The sequence below is a fragment of the Aulostomus chinensis genome, chromosome 8 (assembly GCF_037954235.1).
Source record: "Aulostomus chinensis isolate RoL2024-O1b breed Wild chromosome 8, RoL_Achi_v1.0, whole genome shotgun sequence".
In the NCBI taxonomy this organism is placed as follows: domain Eukaryota; kingdom Metazoa; phylum Chordata; class Actinopteri; order Syngnathiformes; family Aulostomidae; genus Aulostomus; species Aulostomus chinensis.
Window position 1 is genome coordinate 17,335,782 of NC_141327.1, and position 22,781 is coordinate 17,358,562.

General features: G+C 42.9%; 3 protein-coding genes across 3 annotated transcripts; all 3 read left to right on the forward strand.

The window, feature by feature from the left end:
• Window positions 1-3,345: 3,345 nt before the first annotated feature.
• LOC147257428 (serine/threonine-protein kinase 36-like) lies at window positions 3,346-19,483 on the forward strand. The gene is made up of 8 exons (XM_086211343.1): window positions 3,346-3,629; window positions 3,710-3,847; window positions 3,934-4,014; window positions 4,094-4,224; window positions 4,301-4,574; window positions 4,743-4,916; window positions 5,012-5,696; window positions 17,898-19,483. Exons 1-7 carry the CDS (start codon window positions 3,528-3,530, stop codon window positions 5,468-5,470), a joined length of 1,359 nt encoding a protein of 452 aa, XP_086067469.1. The 5' UTR covers window positions 3,346-3,527; the 3' UTR covers window positions 5,471-5,696; window positions 17,898-19,483.
• Window positions 9,588-12,333, forward strand: LOC147257429 (serine/threonine-protein kinase 36-like). The gene is made up of 7 exons (XM_086210189.1): window positions 9,588-9,865; window positions 9,946-10,083; window positions 10,170-10,250; window positions 10,330-10,460; window positions 10,537-10,810; window positions 10,979-11,152; window positions 11,248-12,333. The coding sequence occupies exons 1-7, from the start codon at window positions 9,764-9,766 to the stop codon at window positions 11,704-11,706; spliced, it is 1,359 nt and encodes a 452-aa protein (XP_086066315.1). The 5' UTR covers window positions 9,588-9,763; the 3' UTR covers window positions 11,707-12,333.
• LOC147257430 (serine/threonine-protein kinase 36-like) lies at window positions 15,501-17,908 on the forward strand. Its single transcript, XM_086211344.1, has 6 exons — window positions 15,501-15,840; window positions 15,921-16,058; window positions 16,145-16,225; window positions 16,305-16,435; window positions 16,512-16,785; window positions 16,954-17,908. Exons 1-6 carry the CDS (start codon window positions 15,739-15,741, stop codon window positions 17,284-17,286), a joined length of 1,059 nt encoding a protein of 352 aa, XP_086067470.1. The 5' UTR covers window positions 15,501-15,738; the 3' UTR covers window positions 17,287-17,908.
• Window positions 19,484-22,781: the final 3,298 nt, after the last annotated feature.

Sequence of the window (22,781 nt, forward strand, 5' to 3'; positions counted from 1 at the left end):
GAATCGAAGCTGTTACAATAAAAGTTACAGAGTAAAAACTTTGCATGACATTTTTAAAGAATCGTGACTCTCCTGAGCTGTGACATCCAGTGGTTCATGGAGCAAACATCACTGCTATCACGCCGACGGATGAAAACGTACCTTGCTGCAAATATTGATATCCTCAGGTGTTTACATAAAGAACGATTTCATGAATTGAGCTTTGTTTTAAATATTAAAAAATGAAAACAAAGAAAAATACAAATAGTTAGCTGATGTATTTCACTCAATGAACAAATACTCATAAACAGCATCCATTGAAGGCTACATGTTTGAAGAAAGCAAAAACAATCACAACACTAATTTCGTGTAATAATATATAGTATAATCATATATTTTATACTCTATATACAAGCTTTGACGCTTAAAGATGGTGCAGTCATAAACTATTCTGTCCTCAATTTGTCCTCCATGATCACTCTTGTGACATTTGCACATTTCACCGTAAGAAAAAGAGAGTACGGCTTTCTCCAGCAGAAATACTTCAATTTCACTTCGGTAATACTTGTAGTATTTATACTGTCCCAAGGAAGCACAGTCCTAAGCGGAAGCCTGCTGTCAGTGACCAACCACCGCTTCACGTTTCTAAGAAGTTCTCCCCGCTCGGCGACACATCCGCTGAGAAAACACCTCTGGTATTTGGAAGTTCCGTTCTGAGGAACGTGAAATTAGCGACACCGGGGGCCATAGTCCAGCGCATTCCAGGGGCCAGAGCGGGCGACTTCGATACAAATTTGAAACTGCTGGCTAAAAGTAAACGTACATACGATCAAATCGTTATTCACGTCGGCGGTAATGTCATCCGACTACGCTAGTCGGAAGTCACCAAAATTAATATTCAGTCGGTGTGTACACTTGCGAAGACCATGTCGGACTTTGTAGTTTTCTCTGGACCCCTGCCAAATCGGACCAACGACGACACGTTAGCCGCCTGTCGTCGTTCAACCGCGGGCTGTCGAGGTGGTGTCAAGCTAACCAAGTGGGCTTCATGTACAGTTGGAAAACTTTCTGGGGGAGACCTGGTCTAATTAGGAGAGAAGGCATTCATCCCACATTGGACAGAGCTGCTCTCAATTCTAGAAATATGGCCCAGTTTATAATAGAACCAAAACCCTGACCACCCACAGTTCAGACCAGGAAGCAGAGCTGCCCTATTACACACCTCTCTGCGCGTCCATTAGGGCAGTTACCCACCCATAGAGGCCGTGTCTGTCCCCGGCCACTACAGTTTATTCACTCCAATTCTACTTGTAGTGTCAATCATAAAAACCTAATCAAAATGAACACAACCACTAAATTATCACAAAAGAATATCAAAATTAGATGTGGACTATTAAATATAAGATCTCTGATGCCCAAAACTGAATTGGTGAATGAACTGATATCTGACACTTGTATTGACCTGCTCTGTCTCTCTGAAACCTGGCTGTGTGATGATGAGTATGTTCGTCAAAATGGATCCACTCCTCCCAGTCATATTAACCCTCATATCCCTCGATGCTCTGGCCGAAGAGGTGGAGTTGCTGCCATTTTTGACAAAATCCATCCATCCATTTTCTTGCACTTATTTCTGTTAAGGGTCACTGGGGGATTGGAGCCTATCCCAGCAGCTTTCGGGCGAGAGGTGGGGTTCACCCTGGACAGGTCACCAGTCCATCACAGGACCAACACATAGAGACAGACAACCATTCACACTCACAGTCACACCTACAGTCAATTTAGAGTATCAATCAGCCTTGTCCCCTCTTGATGTCTTTGGACTGTGGGAGGAAGCTGGAGTACCAGAGAGAACCCACACAGGAACAGGGAGAACATGGAGACTCCACACAGAAAGACCCTGTGATGGAGCCGGGACTCAAACCCAGAACCTTCTTGCTGTGAGGCCACAGTGCTGAGCACTGCACCACCGTGCAGCCCTCCTGTTTTGTATCTCAGGTCACAAATAGCGTTTTCTCAGCGAGAGAAGGCCAAAATGAACACTTCTAGCATAACTCCTGTATTTTGAGGAAAACTGAGTGAAATCCACCTACCAATTCTCTTTTATGCATCTTTCTATGATTTCAGGTTTTAAACTTGACTGAAAACTCACTTTGAATAAAAGTTTTGACTGGTTTTGTGTCTCAGGTCACAAATAGCGTTTTTTTCAGCGAGAGAAGGCCAAAATGAAAACTTCATGCATAACTCCTGTATTTTGAGGAAAATTGCATGAAATCCACCTGTAACTTCAAGTTTATGCATCTTTCTATGCTTTCAGGTTGAAACTTGACTGAAAACTCACTTTGAACAAAAGTTATGTCTGTTTTGTATCACTGGACACAAATAGTGTTTTCACAGCGAGAGAAGGCCAAAATGAACACCGTGCAGCCCCTGACATTTTATGTTACTAAAAAAGAAAATAAGGGAAACCAAAACAATTACACGTCACACATCTCTGCAATACTCAGATGTTCTAACATTCCTGTTGACTGACATTTAAATTCAATCCTGGCCCATCACTTTCACCAAAGTGTAAATTTTATTCTGTCACACTCGTCTGGATGCCTCTGGAGGTGCAAATGTCGTGTACACATTCTCTAATGAACGTGATCCAAGTTCATCCAAATCCATCAGTACCTCTCACCCGTAGCCGCTGGGATAGGCTCCAGCCCCCCCGCGACCCTTCATAGGAATAAGCGGAAGACAATGGATGGATGGATATAATATCCATCCATCCATTGTCTTCCGCTGATGATCCAGTAGAAGAGGAGAAAAGTAACAAACTCGTTATTGATGTGTCAGCCGTTGGCAATACAAGTTGATAACAATCCACCAGGTATTTTGGACATGCAAACCTTGAAGCAACACGACCATGAATGAAGTCTATTGACTGCATGAGTAATTTAATGGGACACATCTTCAAGTGGAGTATTGAACTGAATGGTTCAGAATGCTCCTGTCAATAGAGGTCTTTGGGTTTGTCAGGAATCTCTGATTTGACAGATTTGAATCTGTGATGATTGACAGATAGGTTGCAGGATTGTGATGTCACAGAGGGTGAGAGACACCTCTCGGGACTGTCATGTCAGTGATGATGACAGCCACCTCTCAGGACTGTCATGTCAGTGATGATGACAGCCACCTCTCAGGACTGGCATGTCAGTGATGATGACAGCCACCTCTCAGGACTGGCATGTCAGTGATGATGACAGCCACCTGTCAGGACTGGCATGTCAGTGATGATGACAGCCACCTCTCAGGACTGTCATGTCAGTGATGATGAATGACACCAGTCAGGACTGGCATGTCAGTGATGATGAATGACACCTGTTGGGAGCCGCCAGTCTGATACTGGTTCTGCACATATATGGGATGTCAGCTGTTTCTTGCTCTATGACATTTCTTTTGTCAACATACCCCAAAGTTGACATTAACATTTGCAAGATTTTAATCAGCACAAATCACTCTTAACATCCCTTTTTGCGTGTTAATAATTTGTCAGCTGGTAACTCATGCCACCTGTCATTAACATGGAATGTTATGAAGTACTTGAGCAGTTGGGATTTGGCTTCTTTGGTGAAGTTCGCAAGGGGATAGAAAAAGCCACTGGCAAAGTAGGTAACTTTGGTTGCAATATGGTTTTCCAGACTCATATACGTAGCTTCATTGTGGCCCCTCTTGCATTTTCCATCAGGTTGTGGCTCTCAAGTTGATGTATAAGTTTTGCGATCCCTACGAGCTCAGACGACAAATGAATGAAGTCATCATCGCCAAATCTCTAAACCATCCCAACATAGTGAGATTTCGTAACAGTTTTGAGACCGAAAATCAGGTAAGATTACATGAAGTCATTTTCAAACCTCCTTTGATGAATCACATCATCTTATTACATCCCTTAACTGTTACATATTTCCACAGACGATTATTGTGATGGAATTTGTCAAGGGCCGGGATCTTCTCAAGGTTATGGATGAGGCGAAGACCCTCTCAGAAAAACAGGTACTCATTCACAGCTCACAGTCATGCCAGACATTGTGATTTTACACAATGGTCACTTTGTTTCTTCTTCTTTACCAAGGTTGCCGATATCGCCCGCCAGCTTGTGTCGGCATTACATTATCTACATTTGAGAAATATAATTCATCAAGACCTGTATCCACGAAATGTGATGTTGGGGGATGATGGGCTGGTCACACTGTGTGACTTTGGGTGAGTAGATTTAAAGGAGTATATTGCTGTGAGGATCGTTAGATATCAGTGTTAATTACATGTGATTCTGTCTTAGGTGTGCCAGGGTAGTAAAAGCTGCTCAACGGAAGTGGGGATTTTTCCACAAATCCCCTCAGGAAAAGAAGAAGAGGCAGTCATTTGACCCGCGTGACGACCTAACGAACTTAGGTTTCCTCCTTAATTTCCTCATCACTGGGAAATGTCCCGAGTATGAGGAAATAATGTCTCAGCTGGAGGACTCTGAGAAAGCCCCCCGCGCATCCCGTAGCGATGACGGCAAAGAGGCAGATCCAGTCACGGTCCCAAGCGCCATGAGCAACATCTGCAAGGTACACAACTACTACCTTCTCCTATTTTGTCCTCAGCAGCTGTCTGTGCTACAGTGTGTTAGTTTTCATTACAAAAAACAAGTTGCCTTAAGCCAGCAAATATGCACAATGAAGTACTTCAAGACAAGCAAAACTATTGACAGTGAATATGTGATATCTCCCTAACAGAGTTTCCTGATAGGCCTCATGACCAAGGACCCTAAGAGGCAGTTAACGTTCCCTGACCTCCTACAGCATCCTTTCATAGCAGGTGGTGTTAAAGTTCGTCCAAGATGTGGAAAGCTCAGGCCACTACTAAAACGTATTTGGCGTCGAAAGAAAAAAATCGCACCCGTCCGTCAGGTGAGTACGACCTTACTCCTTGGTGAAAATGTGTACATATATGTAAATATAATGTCAAAGACAGACAGAAAGACAGAGATTTCTTGCATTTCCAGATACAAGACCAGCCAGGGCCTCAAACCCAACACACTGTGCCTGGAAAACCACCGACGGATGTGAAGAAGACAGCAGGCATCAGGAGAGCAGCTGTGAGGGTGTTAATACAGAAAGTTGTTACTCTGGCTTTTAAAAGGGCAAAGGTGAGCACTGATTTGAAAGTGTTCAAGGTCCTCACTGAACATCTGTTCAAGGATGTGTGGGCCAAAGTTGAGGGACTGGAGTTCGAGGTAACCCCAGAAAATTTAAAAAATGTTGACAAGGCCATTTTCAAAGCTCTGTGCAGCAGGTTTGGTCGCGCTAACAATGTCTGGGCCTTCATGTCCTTGGAGGAGTTCGAGGTGGACCAACTAATTGCTGCTTCTCTGGAGGAACAGCTCATGCCCCAGTCTAAGAAGCACAGAGGCATCAAGAGCTTCTTCCGTTCGGTGGGCAACATCTTCTCCGCCGGATTCTAACGAAGCTTTGGGATGCATAAGTAAGCAGTGATACCAAAAGAAGACAGAAGCAGAAGCAAATGCAGTCTTGCAGTCAGCTTGGAAGGGCTCAGGGCACCGGGCAGGGGCAGGGTTAGGGTGGCCTGAGGCTGCAGGCAAAGGAGGAACCACACTGAAGGGGAATCCTGACACACTCTTGGTACCGGGACTGGAGTAGCAAGAGCTCAAATGTCTTGAACCAACACAGGTCAGGAGACAAGGATGACTTGAGCTGTCCCACACCTGATGACTCAATTTCTGAATGTCTTCTTCTTTAATACAGTTCTCTGTCACCTTTGTAAATGCCAGTAAAAATCATCCTAAAACTTCCACTGACCCTCATTCTGTAAGAATTTCTGCCTCTGCTCTAATCCTCATCTTTGCTTCATCACAGCACTTTTGTCTTTGTTTTTGACCTAAACTGTCTTGTCTGAGTCTGGCGTCCACGCAAACAGTCAGAAACAGCGGAAAACTAGTATTTTAAATGTTTTTCTGTCCATCTGGGTTGCTTCTTTGTACATCAGTTTTTTTAGACATTCTCTGGTTTGCGTTTGTGTCAAGAATGCGACCGACTTCATTGCAAATTATGTTTCAGCCCAGCAACAAGAGACGAAGACTTAGACCAGCAATACAAGATGAAGACAGCAAAAGCTTTATTATTTAAGTTTAAAGGAAAAGATTAAAAATAAATAAATAAAACATAATAGGGTCTTCGCCTGAAGTACCTTCTGGCTCAGGCCCTAATAAAGAATCGAAGCTGTTACAATAAAAGTTACAGAGTAAAAACTTTGTATGACATTTTTAAAGAATCATGACTCTCCTGAGCTGTGACATCCAGTGGTTCATGGAGCAAACATCACTGCTATCACGCCGACGGATGAAAACGTACCTTGCTGCAAATATTGATATCCTCAGGTGTTTACATAAAGAACGATTTCATGAATTGAGCTTTGTTTTAAGTATTAAAAAATGAAAACAAAGAAAAATACAAATAGTTAGCTGATGTATTTCACTCAATGAACAAATACTCATAAACAGCATCCATTGAAGGCTACATGTTTGAAGAAAGCAAAAACAATCACAACACTAATTTCGTGTAATAATATATAGTATAATCATAGATTTTATACTCTATATACAAGCTTTGATGCTTAAAGATGGTGCAGTCATAAACTATTCTGTCCTCAATTTGTCCTCCATGATCACTCTTGTGACATTTGCACATTTCACCATAAGAAAAAGAGAGTACGGCTTTCTCCAGCAGAAATACTTCAATTTCACTTCGGTAATACTTGTAGTATTTATACTGTCCCAAGGAAGCACAGACCTGAGCAGAAGCCTGCTGTCAGTGACCAACCACCGCTTCACGTTTCTAAGAAGTTCTCCCCACTCGGCGACACATCCGCTGAGAAAACACCTCTGGTATTTGGAAGTTCCGTTCTGAGGAACGTGAAATTAGCGACACCGGGGGCCATAGTCCAGCGCATTCCAGGGGCCAGAGCGGGCGACTTCGATACAAATTTGAAACTGCTGGCTAAAAGTAAACGTACATACGATCAAATCGTTATTCACGTCGGCGGTAATGTCATCCGACTAAGCTAGTCGGAAGTCACCAAAATAAATATTCAGTCGGTGTGTACACTTGCGAAGACCATGTCGGACTTTGTAGTTTTCTCTGGACCCCTGCCAAATCGGACCAACGACGACACGTTAGCCGCCTGTCGTCGTTCAACCGCGGGCTGTCGAGGTGGTGTCAAGCTAACCAAGTGGGCTTCATGGACAGTTGGAAAACTTTCTGGGGGAGACCTGGTCTAATTAGGAGAGAAGGCATTCATCCCACATTGGACGGAGCTGCTCTCAATTCTAGAAATATGGCCCAGTTTATAATAGAACCAAAACCCTGACCACCCACAGTTCAGACCAGGAAGCAGAGCTGCCCTATTACACACTTCTCTGCGCGTCCATTAGGGCAGTTACCCACCCATAGAGGCCGTGTCTGTCCCCGGCCACTACAGTTTATTCACTCCAATTCTACTTGTAGTGTCAATCATAAAAACCTAATCAAAATGAACACAACCACTAAATTATCACAAAAGAATATCAAAATTAGATGTGGACTATTAAATATAAGATCTCTGATGCCCAAAACTGAATTGGTGAATGAACTGATATCTGACAATTGTATTGACCTGCTCTGTCTCTCTGAAACCTGGCTGTGTGATGATGAGTATGTTCGTCAAAATGGATCCACTCCTCCCAGTCATATTAACCCTCATATCCCTCGATGCTCTGGCCGAAGAGGTGGAGTTGCTGCCATTTTTGACAAAATCCATCCATCCATTTTCTTGCACTTATTTCTGTTAAGGGTCACTGGGGGATTGGAGCCTATCCCAGCAGCTTTCGGGCGAGAGGTGGGGTTCACCCTGGACAGGTCACCAGTCCATCACAGGACCAACACATAGAGACAGACAACCATTCACACTCACAGTCACACCTACAGTCAATTTAGAGTATCAATCAGCCTTGTCCCCTCTTGATGTCTTTGGACTGTGGGAGGAAGCTGGAGTACCAGAGAGAACCCACACAGGAACAGGGAGAACATGGAGACTCCACACAGAAAGACCCTGTGATGGAGCCGGGACTCAAACCCAGAACCTTCTTGCTGTGAGGCCACAGTGCTGAGCACTGCACCACCGTGCAGCCCTCCTGTTTTGTATCTCAGGTCACAAATAGCGTTTTCTCAGCGAGAGAAGGCCAAAATGAACACTTCTAGCATAACTCCTGTATTTTGAGGAAAACTGAGTGAAATCCACCTACCAATTCTCTTTTATGCATCTTTCTATGATTTCAGGTTTTAAACTTGACTGAAAACTCACTTTGAATAAAAGTTTTGACTGGTTTTGTGTCTCAGGTCACAAATAGCGTTTTTTTCAGCGAGAGAAGGCCAAAATGAAAACTTCATGCATAACTCCTGTATTTTGAGGAAAATTGCATGAAATCCACCTGTAACTTCAAGTTTATGCATCTTTCTATGCTTTCAGGTTGAAACTTGACTGAAAACTCACTTTGAACAAAAGTTATGTCTGTTTTGTATCACTGGACACAAATAGTGTTTTCACAGCGAGAGAAGGCCAAAATGAACACCGTGCAGCCCCTGACATTTTATGTTACTAAAAAAGAAAATAAGGGAAACCAAAACAATTACACGTCACACATCTCTGCAATACTCAGATGTTCTAACATTCCTGTTGACTGACATTTAAATTCAATCCTGGCCCATCACTTTCACCAAAGTGTAAATTTTATTCTGTCACACTCGTCTGGATGCCTCTGGAGGTGCAAATGTCGTGTACACATTCTCTAATGAACGTGATCCAAGTTCATCCAAATCCATCAGTACCTCTCACCCGTAGCCGCTGGGATAGGCTCCAGCCCTCCCGCGACCCTTAATAGGAATAAGCGGAAGACAATGGATGGATGGATATAATATCCATCCATCCATTGTCTTCCGCTGATGATCCAGTAGAAGAGGAGAAAAGTAACAAACTCGTTATTGATGTGTCAGCCGTTGGCAATACAAGTTGATAACAATCCACCAGGTATTTTGGACATGCAAACCTTGAAGCAACACGACCATGAATGAAGTCTATTGACTGCATGAGTAATTTAATGGGACACATCTTCAAGTGGAGTATTGAACTGAATGGTTCAGAATGCTCCTGTCAATAGAGGTCTTTGGGTTTGTCAGGAATCTCTGATTTGACAGATTTGAATCTGTGATGATTGACAGATAGGTTGCAGGATTGTGATGTCACAGAGGGTGAGAGACACCTCTCGGGACTGTCATGTCAGTGATGATGACAGCCACCTCTCAGGACTGTCATGTCAGTGATGATGACAGCCACCTCTCAGGACTGGCATGTCAGTGATGATGACAGCCACCTCTCAGGACTGGCATGTCAGTGATGATGACAGCCACCTGTCAGGACTGGCATGTCAGTGATGATGACAGCCACCTCTCAGGACTGTCATGTCAGTGATGATGAATGACACCAGTCAGGACTGGCATGTCAGTGATGATGAATGACACCTGTTGGGAGCCGCCAGTCTGATACTGGTTCTGCACATATATGGGATGTCAGCTGTTTCTTGCTCTATGACATTTCTTTTGTCAACATACCCCAAAGTTGACATTAACATTTGCAAGATTTTAATCAGCACAAATCACTCTTAACATCCCTTTTTGCGTGTTAATAATTTGTCAGCTGGTAACTCATGCCACCTGTCATTAACATGGAATGTTATGAAGTACTTGAGCAGTTGGGATTTGGCTTCTTTGGTGAAGTTCGCAAGGGGATAGAAAAAGCCACTGGCAAAGTAGGTAACTTTGGTTGCAATATGGTTTTCCAGACTCATATACGTAGCTTCATTGTGGCCCCTCTTGCATTTTCCATCAGGTTGTGGCTCTCAAGTTGATGTATAAGTTTTGCGATCCCTACGAGCTCAGACGACAAATGAATGAAGTCATCATCGCCAAATCTCTAAACCATCCCAACATAGTGAGATTTCGTAACAGTTTTGAGACCGAAAATCAGGTAAGATTACATGAAGTCATTTTCAAACCTCCTTTGATGAATCACATCATCTTATTACATCCCTTAACTGTTACATATTTCCACAGACGATTATTGTGATGGAATTTGTCAAGGGCCGGGATCTTCTCAAGGTTATGGATGAGGCGAAGACCCTCTCAGAAAAACAGGTACTCATTCACAGCTCACAGTCATGCCAGACATTGTGATTTTACACAATGGTCACTTTGTTTCTTCTTCTTTACCAAGGTTGCCGATATCGCCCGCCAGCTTGTGTCGGCATTACATTATCTACATTTGAGAAATATAATTCATCAAGACCTGTATCCACGAAATGTGATGTTGGGGGATGATGGGCTGGTCACACTGTGTGACTTTGGGTGAGTAGATTTAAAGGAGTATATTGCTGTGAGGATCGTTAGATATCAGTGTTAATTACATGTGATTCTGTCTTAGGTGTGCCAGGGTAGTAAAAGCTGCTCAACGGAAGTGGGGATTTTTCCACAAATCCCCTCAGGAAAAGAAGAAGAGGCAGTCATTTGACCCGCGTGACGACCTAACGAACTTAGGTTTCCTCCTTAATTTCCTCATCACTGGGAAATGTCCCGAGTATGAGGAAATAATGTCTCAGCTGGAGGACTCTGAGAAAGCCCCCCGCGCATCCCGTAGCGATGACGGCAAAGAGGCAGATCCAGTCACGGTCCCAAGCGCCATGAGCAACATCTGCAAGGTACACAACTACTACCTTCTCCTATTTTGTCCTCAGCAGCTGTCTGTGCTACAGTGTGTTAGTTTTCATTACAAAAAACAAGTTGCCTTAAGCCAGCAAATATGCACAATGAAGTACTTCAAGACAAGCAAAACTATTGACAGTGAATATGTGATATCTCCCTAACAGAGTTTCCTGATAGGCCTCATGACCAAGGACCCTAAGAGGCAGTTAACGTTCCCTGACCTCCTACAGCATCCTTTCATAGCAGGTGGTGTTAAAGTTCGTCCAAGATGTGGAAAGCTCAGGCCACTACTAAAACGTATTTGGCGTCGAAAGAAAAAAATCGCACCCGTCCGTCAGGTGAGTACGACCTTACTCCTTGGTGAAAATGTGTACATATATGTAAATATAATGTCAAAGACAGACAGAAAGACAGAGATTTCTTGCATTTCCAGATACAAGACCAGCCAGGGCCTCAAACCCAACACACTGCGCCTGGAAAACCACCGACGGATGTGAAGAAGACAGCAGGCATCAGGAGAGCAGCTGTGAGGGTGTTAATACAGAAAGTTGTTACTCTGGCTTTTAAAAGGGCAAAGGTGAGCACTGATTTGAAAGTGTTCAAGGTCCTCACTGAACATCTGTTCAAGGATGTGTGGGCCAAAGTTGAGGGACTGGAGTTCGAGGTAACCCCAGAAAATTTAAAAAATGTTGACAAGGCCATTTTCAAAGCCCTGTGCAGCAGGTTTGGTCGCGCTAACAATGTCTGGGCCTTCATGTCCTTGGAGGAGTTAGAGGTGGACCAACTAATTGCTGCTTCTCTGGAGGAACAGCTCATGCCCCAGTCTAAGAAGCACAGAGGCATCAGGAGCTTCTTCCGTTCGGTGGGCAACATCTTCTCCGCCGGATTCTAACGAAGCTTTGGGATGCATAAGTAAGCAGTGATACCAAAAGAAGACAGAAGCAGAAGCAAATGCAGTCTTGCAGTCAGCTTGGAAGGGCTCAGGGCACCGGGCAGGGGCAGGGTTAGGGTGGCCTGAGGCTGCAGGCAAAGGAGGAACCACACTGAAGGGGAATCCTGACACACTCTTGGTACCGGGACTGGAGTAGCAAATGTCTTGAACCAACACAGGTCAGGAGACAAGGATGACTTGAGCTTTCCCACACCTGATGACTCAATTTCTGAATGTCTTCTTCTTTAATACAGTTCTCTGTCACCTTTGTAAATGCCAGTAAAAATCATCCTAAAACTTCCACTGACCCTCATTCTGTAAGAATTTCTGCCTCTGCTCTAATCCTCATCTTTGCTTCATCACAGCACTTTTGTCTTTGTTTTTGACCTAAACTGTCTTGTCTGAGTCTGGCGTCCACACAAACAGTCAGAAACAGCGGAAAACTAGTATTTTAAATGTTTTTCTGTCCATCTGGGTTGCTTCTTTGTACATCAGTTTTTTTAGACATTCTCTGGTTTGCGTTTGTGTCAAGAATGCGACCGACTTCATTGCAAATTATGTGTAAGCCCAGCAACAAGAGACGAAGACTTAGACCAGCAATACAAGATGAAGACAGCAAAAGCTTTATTATTTGAGTTTAAAGGAAAAGATTTAAAATAAATGAATAAAACATAATAGGGTCTTCGCCTGAAGTACCTTCTGGCTCAGGCCCTTATAAAGAATCGAAGCTGTTACAATAAAAGTTACAGAGTAAAAACTTTGCATGACATTTTGAAAGAATCGTGACTCTCCTGAGCTGTGACATCCAGTGGTTCATGGAGCAAACATCACTGCTATCACGCCGACGGATGAAAACGTACCTTGCTGCAAATATTGATATCCTCAGGTGTTTACATAAAGAACGATTTCATGAATTGAGCTTTGTTTTAAATATTAAAAAATGAAAACAAAGAAAAATACAAATAGTTAGCTGATGTATTTCACTCAATGAACAAATACTCATAAACAGCATCCATTGAAGGCTACATGTTTGAAGAAAGCAAAAACAATCACAACACTAATTTCGTGTAATAATATATAGTAGAATCATATATTCTATACTCTATATACAAGCTTTGATGCTTAAAGATGGTGCAGTCATAAACTATTCTGTCCTCAATTTGTCCTCCATGATCACTCTTGTGACATTTGCACATTTCACCATAAGAAAAAGAGAGTACGGCTTTCTCCAGCAGAAATACTTCAATTTCACTTCGGTAATACTTGTAGTATTTATACTGTCCCAAGGAAGCACAGTCCTAAGCGGAAGCCTGCTGTCAGTGACCAACCACCGCTTCACGTTTCTAAGAAGTTCTCCCCGCTCGGCGACACATCCGCTGAGAAAACACCTCTGGTATTTGGAAGTTCCGTTCTGAGGAACGTGAAATTAGCGACACCGGGGGCCATAGTCCAGCGCATTCCAGGGGCCAGAGCGGGCGACTTCGATACAAATTTGAAACTGCTGGCTAAAAGTAAACGTACATACGATCAAATCGTTATTCACGTCGGCGGTAATGTCATCCGACTACGCTAGTCGGAAGTCACCAAAATTAATATTCAGTCGGTGTGTACACTTGCGAAGACCATGTCGGACTTTGTAGTTTTCTGTGGACCCCTGCCAAATCGGACCAACGACGACACGTTAGCCGCCTGTCGTCGTTCAACCGCGGGCTGTCGAGGTGGTGTCAAGCTAACCAAGTGGGCTTCATGGACAGTTGGAAAACTTTCTGGGGGAGACCTGGTCTAATTAGGAGAGAAGGCATTCATCCCACATTGGACGGAGCTGCTCTCAATTCTAGAAATATGGCCCAGTTTATAATAGAACCAAAACCCTGACCACCCACAGTTCAGACCAGGAAGCAGAGCTGCCCTATTACACACCTCTCTGCGCGTCCATTAGGGCAGTTACCCACCCATAGAGGCCGTGTCTGTCCCCGGCCACTACAGTTTATTCACTCCAATTCTACTTGTAGTGTCAATCATAAAAACCTAATCAAAATGAACACAACCACTAAATTATCACAAAAGAATATCAAAATTAGATGTGGACTATTAAATATAAGATCTCTGATGCCCAAGACTGAATTAGTGAATGAACTGATATCTGACAATTGTATTGACCTGCTCTGTCTCACTGAAACCTGGCTGTGTGATGATGAGTATGTTCGTCAAAATGGATCCACTCCTCCCAGTCACATTAACCCTCATATCCCTCGAGGCTCTGGCTGAAGAGGTGGAGTTGCTGCCATTTTTGACAAAATCCATCCATCCATTTTCTTGCACTTATTTCTGTTAAGGGTCACTGGGGGAATGGAGCCTATCCCAGCAGCTTTCGGGCGAGAGGTGGGGTTCACCCTGGACAGGTCACCAGTCCATCACGGGGCCAACACATAGAGACAGACAACCATTCACACTCACAGTCACACCTACAGTCAATTTAGAGTATCAATCAGCCTCGTCCCCTCTTGATGTCTTTGGACTGTGGGAGGAAGCTGGAGTACCAGAGAGAACCCACACAGGAACAGGGAGAACATGGAGACTCCACACAGAAAGACCCTGTGATGGAGCCGGGACTCAAACCCAGAACCTTCTTGGTGTGAGGCCACAGTGCTGAGCACTGCACCACCGTGCAGCCCTCCTGTTTTGTATCTCAGGTCACAAATAGCGTTTTCTCAGCGAGAGAAGGCCAAAATGAACACTTCTAGCATAACTCCTGTATTTTGAGGAAAACTGAGTGAAATCCACCTACCAATTCTCTTTTATGCATCTTTCTATGATTTCAGGTTTTAAACTTGACTGAAAACTCACTTTGAACAAAAGTTATGTCTGTTTTGTATCACTGGACACAAATAGTGTTTTCACAGCGAGAGAAGGCCAAAATGAACACCGTGCAGCCCCTGACATTTTATGTTACTAAAAAAGAAAATAAGGGAAACCAAAACAATTACACGTCACACATCTCTGCAATACTCAGATGTTCTAACATTCCTGTTGACTGACATTTAAATTCAATCCTGGCCCATCACTTTCACCAAAGTGTAAATTTTATTCTGTCACACTCGTCTGGATGCCTCTGGAGGTGCAAATGTCGTGTACACATTCTGTAACGAACGTTATCCAAGTTCATCCAAATCCATCAGTACCTCTCACCCGTAGCCGCTGGGATAGGCTCCAGCCCCCCCGCGACCCTTAATAGGAATAAGCATCCATCCATCCATTGTCTTCCGCTGATGATCCAGTAGAAGAGGAGAAAAGTAACAAACTCGTTATTGATGTGTCAGCCGTTGGCAATACAAGTTGATAACAATCCACCAGGTATTTTGGACATGCAAACCTTGAAGCAACACGACCATGAATGAAGTCTATTGACTGCATGAGTAATTTAATGGGACACATCTTCAAGTGGAGTATTGAACTGAATGGTTCAGAATGCTCCTGTCAATAGAGGTCTTTGGGTTTGTCAGGAATCTCTGATTTGACAGATTTGAATCTGTGATGATTGACAGATAGGTTGCAGGATTGTGATGTCACAGAGGGTGAGAGACACCTCTCAGGACTGTCATGTCAGTGATGATGACAGCCACCTCTCAGGACTGGCATGTCAGTGATGATGACAGCCACCTGTCAGGACTGGCATGTCAGTGATGATGACAGCCACCTCTCAGGACTGTCATGTCAGTGATGATGACAGCCACCTCTCAGGACTGTCATGTCAGTGATGATGAATGACACCAGTCAGGACTGGCATGTCAGTGATGATGAATGACACCTGTTGGGAGCCACCAGTCTGATACTGGTTCTGCACATATATGGGATGTCAGCTGTTTCTTGCTCTATGACATTTCTTTTGTCAACATACCCCAAAGTTGACATTAACATTTGCAAGATTTTAATCAGCACAAATCACTCTTAACATCCCTTTTTGCGTGTTAATAATTTGTCAGCTGGTAACTCATGCCACCTGTCATTAACATGGAATGTTATGAAGTTTGTGAGCAGTTGGGATTTGGCTTCTTTGGTGAAGTTCGCAAGGGGATAGAAAAAGCCACTGGCAAAGTAGGTAACTTTGGTTGCAATATGGTTTTCCAGACTCATATACGTAGCTTCATTGTGGCCCCTCTTGCATTTTCCGTCAGGTTGTGGCTCTCAAGTTGATGTATAAGTTTTGCGATCCCTACGAGCTCAGACGACAAATGAATGAAGTCATCATCGCCAAATCTCTAAACCATCCCAACATAGTGAGATTTCGTAACAGTTTTGAGACCGAAAATCAGGTAAGATTACATGAAGTCATTTTCAAACCTCCTTTGATGAATCACATCATCTTATTACATCCCTTAACTGTTACATATTTCCACAGACGATTATTGTGATGGAATTTGTCAAGGGCCGGGATCTTCTCAAGGTTATGGATGAGGCGAAGACCCTCTCAGAAAAACAGGTACTCATTCACAGCTCACAGTCATGCCAGACATTGTGATTTTACACAATGGTCACTTTGTTTCTTCTTCTGTACCAAGGTTGCCGATATCGCCCGCCAGCTTGTGTCGGCATTACATTATCTACATTTGAGAAATATAATTCATCAAGACCTGTATCCACGAAATGTGATGTTGGGGGATGATGGGCTGGTCACACTGTGTGACTTTGGGTGAGTAGATTTAAAGGAGTATATTGCTGTGCGGATCGTTAGATATCAGTGTTAATTACATGTGATTCTGTCTTAGGTGTGCCAGGGTAGTAAAAGCTGCTCAACGGAAGTGGGGATTTTTCCACAAATCCCCTCAGGAAAAGAAGAAGAGGCAGTCATTTGACCCGCGTGACGACCTAACGAACTTAGGTTTCCTCCTTAATTTCCTCATCACTGGGAAATGTCCTGAGTACGAGGAAATAATGTCTCAGCTGGAGGACTCTGAGAAAGCCCCCCGCGCATCCCGTAGCGATGACGGCAAAGAGGCAGATCCAGTCACGGTCCCAAGCGCCATGAGCAACATCTGCAAGGTACACAACTACTACCTTCTCCTATTTTGTCCTCAGCAGCTGTCTGTGCTACAGTGTGTTAGTTTTCATTACAAAAAACAAGTTGCCTTAAGCCAGCAAATATGCACAATGAAGTACTTCAAGACAAGCAAAACTATTCACAGTGAATATGTGATATCTCCCTAACAGAGTTTCCTGATAGGCCTCATGACCAAGGACCCTAAGAGGCAGTTAACGTTCCCTGACCTCCTACAGCATCCTTTTATAGCAGGTGGTGTTAAAGTTCGTCCAAGATGTGGAAAGTTCAGGCCACTACTAAAACGTATTTGGCGTCGAAAGAAAAAAATCGCGCCCGTCCGTCAGGTGAGTACGACCTTACTCCTTGGTGAAAATGTGTACATATATGTATATATAATGTCAAAGACAGACAGAAAGACAGAGATTTCTTGCATTTCCAGATACAAGACCAGCCAGGGCCTCAAACCCAACACACTGTGCCTGGAAAACCACCGACGGATGTGAAGAAGACAGCAGGCATCAGGAGAGCAGCTGTGAGGGTGTTAATACAGAAAGTTGTTACTCTGGCTTTTAAAAGGGCAAAGGTGAGCACTGATTTGAAAGTGTTCAAGGTCCTCACTGAACATCTGTTCAAGGATGTATGGGCCAAAGTTGAGGGACTGGAGTTCGAGGTAACCCCAGAAAATTTAAAAAATGTTGACAAGGCCATTTTCAAAGCCCTGTGCAGCAGGTTTGGTCGCGCTAACAATGTCTGGGCCTTCATGTCCTTGGAGGAGTTCGAGGTGGACCAACTAATTGCTGCTTCTCTGGAGGAACAGCTCATGCCCCAGTCTAAGAAGCACAGAGGCATCAGGAGCTTCTTCCGTTCGGTGGGCAACATCTTCTCCGCCGGATTCTAACGAAGCTTTGGGATGCATAAGTAAGCAGTGATACCAAAAGAAGACAGAAGCAGAAGCAAATGCAGTCTTGCAGTCAGCTTGGAAGGGCTTGGCACCGGGCAGGGGCAGGGTTAGGGTGGCCTGAGGCTGCAGGCAAAGGAGGAACCACACTGAAGGGGAATCCTGACACACTCTTGGTACCGGGACTGGAGTAGCAAATGTCTTGAACCAACACAGGTCAGGAGACAAGGATGACTTGAGCTGTCCCACACCTGATGACTCAATTTCTTATGTCTAATAATTTCGCCCTTGCATGCTGCGCATTATTAAGATTATTCACTGCAAACAAAGGTGCTTCGAGGAATTCCTGGTCCTCTGTGTAGCGCTGACATAACCATCAGTCCGTCACTTGATCACGAAGAAATCCATACTGCAAATCCTCGCTCGCAGTTGACCCAGTAACCGTGACACACATCATACTAATCCCCCAACTGTCTCGTACTCCAGAACATGCAGCAACAAGCAGGAGAATTTTGAACAGAATTTTTGATTGTCAGGTTTCTTTTTTCTTGATCCAATGCCTGTTTAAAAAAAAAAAAAAATTAAAAAAATTAAAAATGCTTTTCGATGTTGTGGTTTTTATGCAATAATTAATTTAGCATCCTGTTTTGGTCACCAGATTGAACATTCCAGTCTAAAAAGGAGAAGAAAAAAACAGAAACAAACAAAAATAATTGCAAAGATGTTACCTATAGATTTTCTTTTCATGCTTTCAGACACGGCCTTCTTATCTTGAGCCATTTTTAAAATGTCAAAGGCTTATCACAGGTCTATCACAAACACCGGCGTTTGCGTGTCTAGATTGCATAAGTCAGAGTGTGTCAGAAGCGGCTCAGTGGATGAACACCAGGTTTAATACCGTTGGGTGTGAGAGCTTCAAATGCCGAGCGAGTGTCAAAGCTTAGGAGTTAAAGGTTGTGTAACTGATGTATGAGAGAGAGCTTTAACCTGGCTGTGATTTACCAGTAATCTTTCAACCTGAGGTTCACCAGTGACATCACGGCGCTCGTCACGCCACGATACTCTCTGCTCTCTGCACTCCCCCTCTATGTCGTGAACATTCTCTCTGAGACTGGACAGCAGACCTCTCGTGACCCTGAGAGGCATCAGCACGTGAGCTTAGAGGAAGCTCGGATAATGACAAATTACTTAATGGAATTAAATACTTAGAAAACCCTTACATCTGTTTGCGAAAAAACAACAACTATTTTTGACATGACATATTTAGTTTAATACAATTCTCTCTCTCACAGCTTTTGTAAATGTCAGTGAAAAACATTCTAAAATTACTATGATAAAAACAGTAGATTAAACTCAACTGACCCTCATTCTGTTTGAGTTTCTGCCTCTGCTATAATTCTTATATTTGCTTCATCACAGCACTTTTGTCTGTATTTTTGACCTAAACTGTCTTGTCTCAGTCTGGCGTCCACGCAAACAGTCAGAAACAGCGGAAAACTAGTATTTTAAATGTTTTTCTGTCCGTCTGGGTTGCTTCTTTGTACGTCAGTTTTTTCAGACATTCTCTGGTCGGCGTTTGTGTCAAGAATGCGACCGACTTGACAGCAAATTATGTGTCAGCCCAGCAACAAGAGACAAAGACCAGCAATACAAGATGAAGAGAGCAAAAGCTTTATTATTTGAGTTTAAAGGAAAAGATTAAAAATAAATAATAAAGTATCGAAGCTGTTACAATAAAAGTTACAGAATAAGAACTTTGTATGACATTTTTAAAGAATCGTGACTCTCCTGAGCTGTGACATCCAGTGGTTCATGGAGCAAACATCACTGCTATCACGCCGATATGTGTAACAGTGTATCTGTTACACTAAACACACAGTATTAGTGACCAGATTACCAGTTAATGGTAATGTTATCATAGCAAATATTGATATCCTCAGGTGTTTACATAAAGAACGATTTAATGAACTGAGCTTTGAATTAAATATTAACAAATTAAACAAAACGAAATTACAAATAGTCGCAGTGAAATAGAATAAGCCTATGTAATTCACTCAATAAACAAATAAATAACAGCATCCACTGAAGGCTACATGTTTGAAGAAAGCAAAAAGAATCCTGTTTTTTATCATGGACACATATATAATAGATTTTATACTCTATATACAAGCTTTGATGCTTAAAGATGGCACAGTCATGAACTATTCTGTCCTCAATGTTTCCTCCATGATCACTCTTGTGACATTTGCACATTTCACCACAAGAAAAAGAGAGTACGGCTTTCTCCAGCAGAAATACTTCAATTTCACTTCGGTAATATTTGTAGTGTTTGTATGTTATTGATACATAAGAAAAGCCTTTGGATTGACGTTGGCCAAGCCCACACAGTTTTCCAGAAGATGGAGGGAGTTGAGTGGGTTCAAACCAAAACTATGGCCACCATCTTGTCCTTAAGAGGTCGTAGTATTTTAGTGCACCCAGCTGGTTTTCAACTCTGCGGTTGAGCCAGAGTGTAACTCACATGAAACTTTTACCACATTCCTTTCTCGTTGGAATCATTTTTAAACGTTGCTGAGTAAAACGTCACACACAATGCAAAACACTTTTTTTTTCTGCCAAGAGTTTTGGTGTTAAAATATGTCTGTAATGGAGACACGAAGGAATTCCTGCCTTTTCCCCTGAAATGAACTTATGAACTTATTACCTGTGACCAAATCACAACTGAAGCACTTTTACGCTTCCTATGGTTTTTTTCCTTAAGTCTGAATTCTTGCTTGTGTTGTACGTCGCTTTGGACAAAAGCGTCTGCTAAATGAAATTGTAGAATTGTAGAATTATCTGAACACATGTTTTGAGTGTTGCTTCTTGACTCAAAATTGTAGTTTAATATCTTTTCACGGGCTCTTCTCTGACAACTTCGAACACGCACCTGCCCTAAATATAAAAAATAAAATAAAATAACTCCCATAATGAAGACGTTCTCCGTGCGTACTCACTGTAAAATATTCTGCTCGTCACTACTTTGACCGATGGCTTAAAAATGGAGCCTAAGATAAAGAGTTATAACTGACTCATTTCAGAACTGGCCTTTCACACTGAAATCTGTTTTGAAGGTTGGATTTGTCATTTTTCAAGGTTTACACTCACTGATATAAAAGCCTTTAAATCACAATCCAAAGCATGTAAATCACTGGTTTTGTATCGAGTCCTCTACAACATCCGTGCAGTAACTCTCCCATTCCTGAGGATTATGATGTTTTCACCGAATCAAGAGTTCATCATTTTAACCGTCATTTTGAAGGCTGTAGTTTGTGGTGTTGTTAAACTGTACTGGGTTAGAGTAAACCATCTCCTCTCTCAAACAGATTCAATAAAAAAAAATGAAAAATTGTAATCCTAGCGAAGGCAGAGGTTTATTACAGGCCTGTTTATTCTTCTCAAAATGAAATCTGTCAGTTTTGTTGATGTGTGTATTTGAATCAGTCTCCTAAATCCTTTCCCAACATCATTTATTTTCATTCAGAACGTGCTCAGCTTGGCCACTGCATGAGAATAAATAGATTAAAAACAATCAATTGGAATACTAATGAGGTCACATACGAGAAATAGGTTTGTTTTTTCCAGAGAAACTGAAAAGACGGCTCATTTTGTCATGTTGAAGTACAACAGTACACTGGATAAAAGCTTTCCAGGTGACTAAATGTTCCAAATAACTAATAAATGTCAAAAACAACATCCACAAACTGTTTACCACCATTAAAATGTGCACTGTGCCGCTGACATGCATTTCTGTTCATAGTTCAATAGTCACATAAAGCATACTGTGTTTTATTAACAATTGTACTTTAAATGAGACCATAATTTACAAAATGAACATCATGATGCATCGAAGAAGAGTTGAGGCTAGAGAGTAAGGCGATAGACTCACCGGGAAATCTTCACTGAGGTAATAAATCAAGTGGGACGCCTAAATACTTTCCTCTTTGAGTTCTACACAATCTGAGCCCTTTCACAAACAGTGGAGGCGCCCCCTGCTGGCTATTAGAAAGAATGCAAGATAAAAGCATTTCTGTATTCCCCAAACTTTCAAAACTGGAGAGCAGCGCTGTCCACTTCTTCTTTTCAGTCTAAGGGAATGAAGATAGTTGGTTCCCTATGTGGTGCAACCCAGGTCTCCCAGCTGCTGCAAAGCCCCCCACACACACGTGAGTCCACAGAAGCCCCCCCCCCCCAACACATTCACTCTATATAAAACACACACACACGTGAGTCCACAGAAGCCCCCCCCCAACACATTTACTCTATATAAAACACACACACGGGACCTCAAAGAACCCCCACTTACTTACAACATATTTACACTATATAACACACACGTGAGTCCACAGAAGCCCCCCCCCCCAACACATTTACTCTATATAAAACACACACACGGGACCTCAAAGAACCCCCACTTACTTACAACATATTTACACTATATAACACACACGTGAGTCCACAGAAGCCCCCCCCCCCCCAACACATTTACTCTATATAAAACACACACACGGGACCTCAAAGAACCCCCACTTACTTACAACATATTTACACTATATAACACACACGTGAGTCCACAGAAGCCCCCCCCCCAACACATTCATTCTATATAAAACACACACACACGTGAGTCCACAGAAGCCCCAGCCCCCACAACACATTCACTCTATATAAAACACACACACAGGACCTCAAAGAACCCCCACTTACTTACAACATATTTACACTATATAACACACACACACACGTGAGTCCACAGAAGCCCCCCCCCCCCCCAACACATTCACTCTATATAAAACACACACACGGGACCTCAAAGAACCCCCACTTACTTACAACATATTTACACTATATAACACACACTTCAGTCCGCAGAAATCCCCCCCCAACACATTCACTCTATATAAAACACACACACACGTGAGTCCACAGAAGCCCCCCCGCCACAACACATTCACTCTATATAAAACACACACACGGGACCTCAAAGAACCCCCACTTACTTACAACATATTTACACTATATAACACACACACACACGTGAGTCCACAGAAGCCCCCCCCC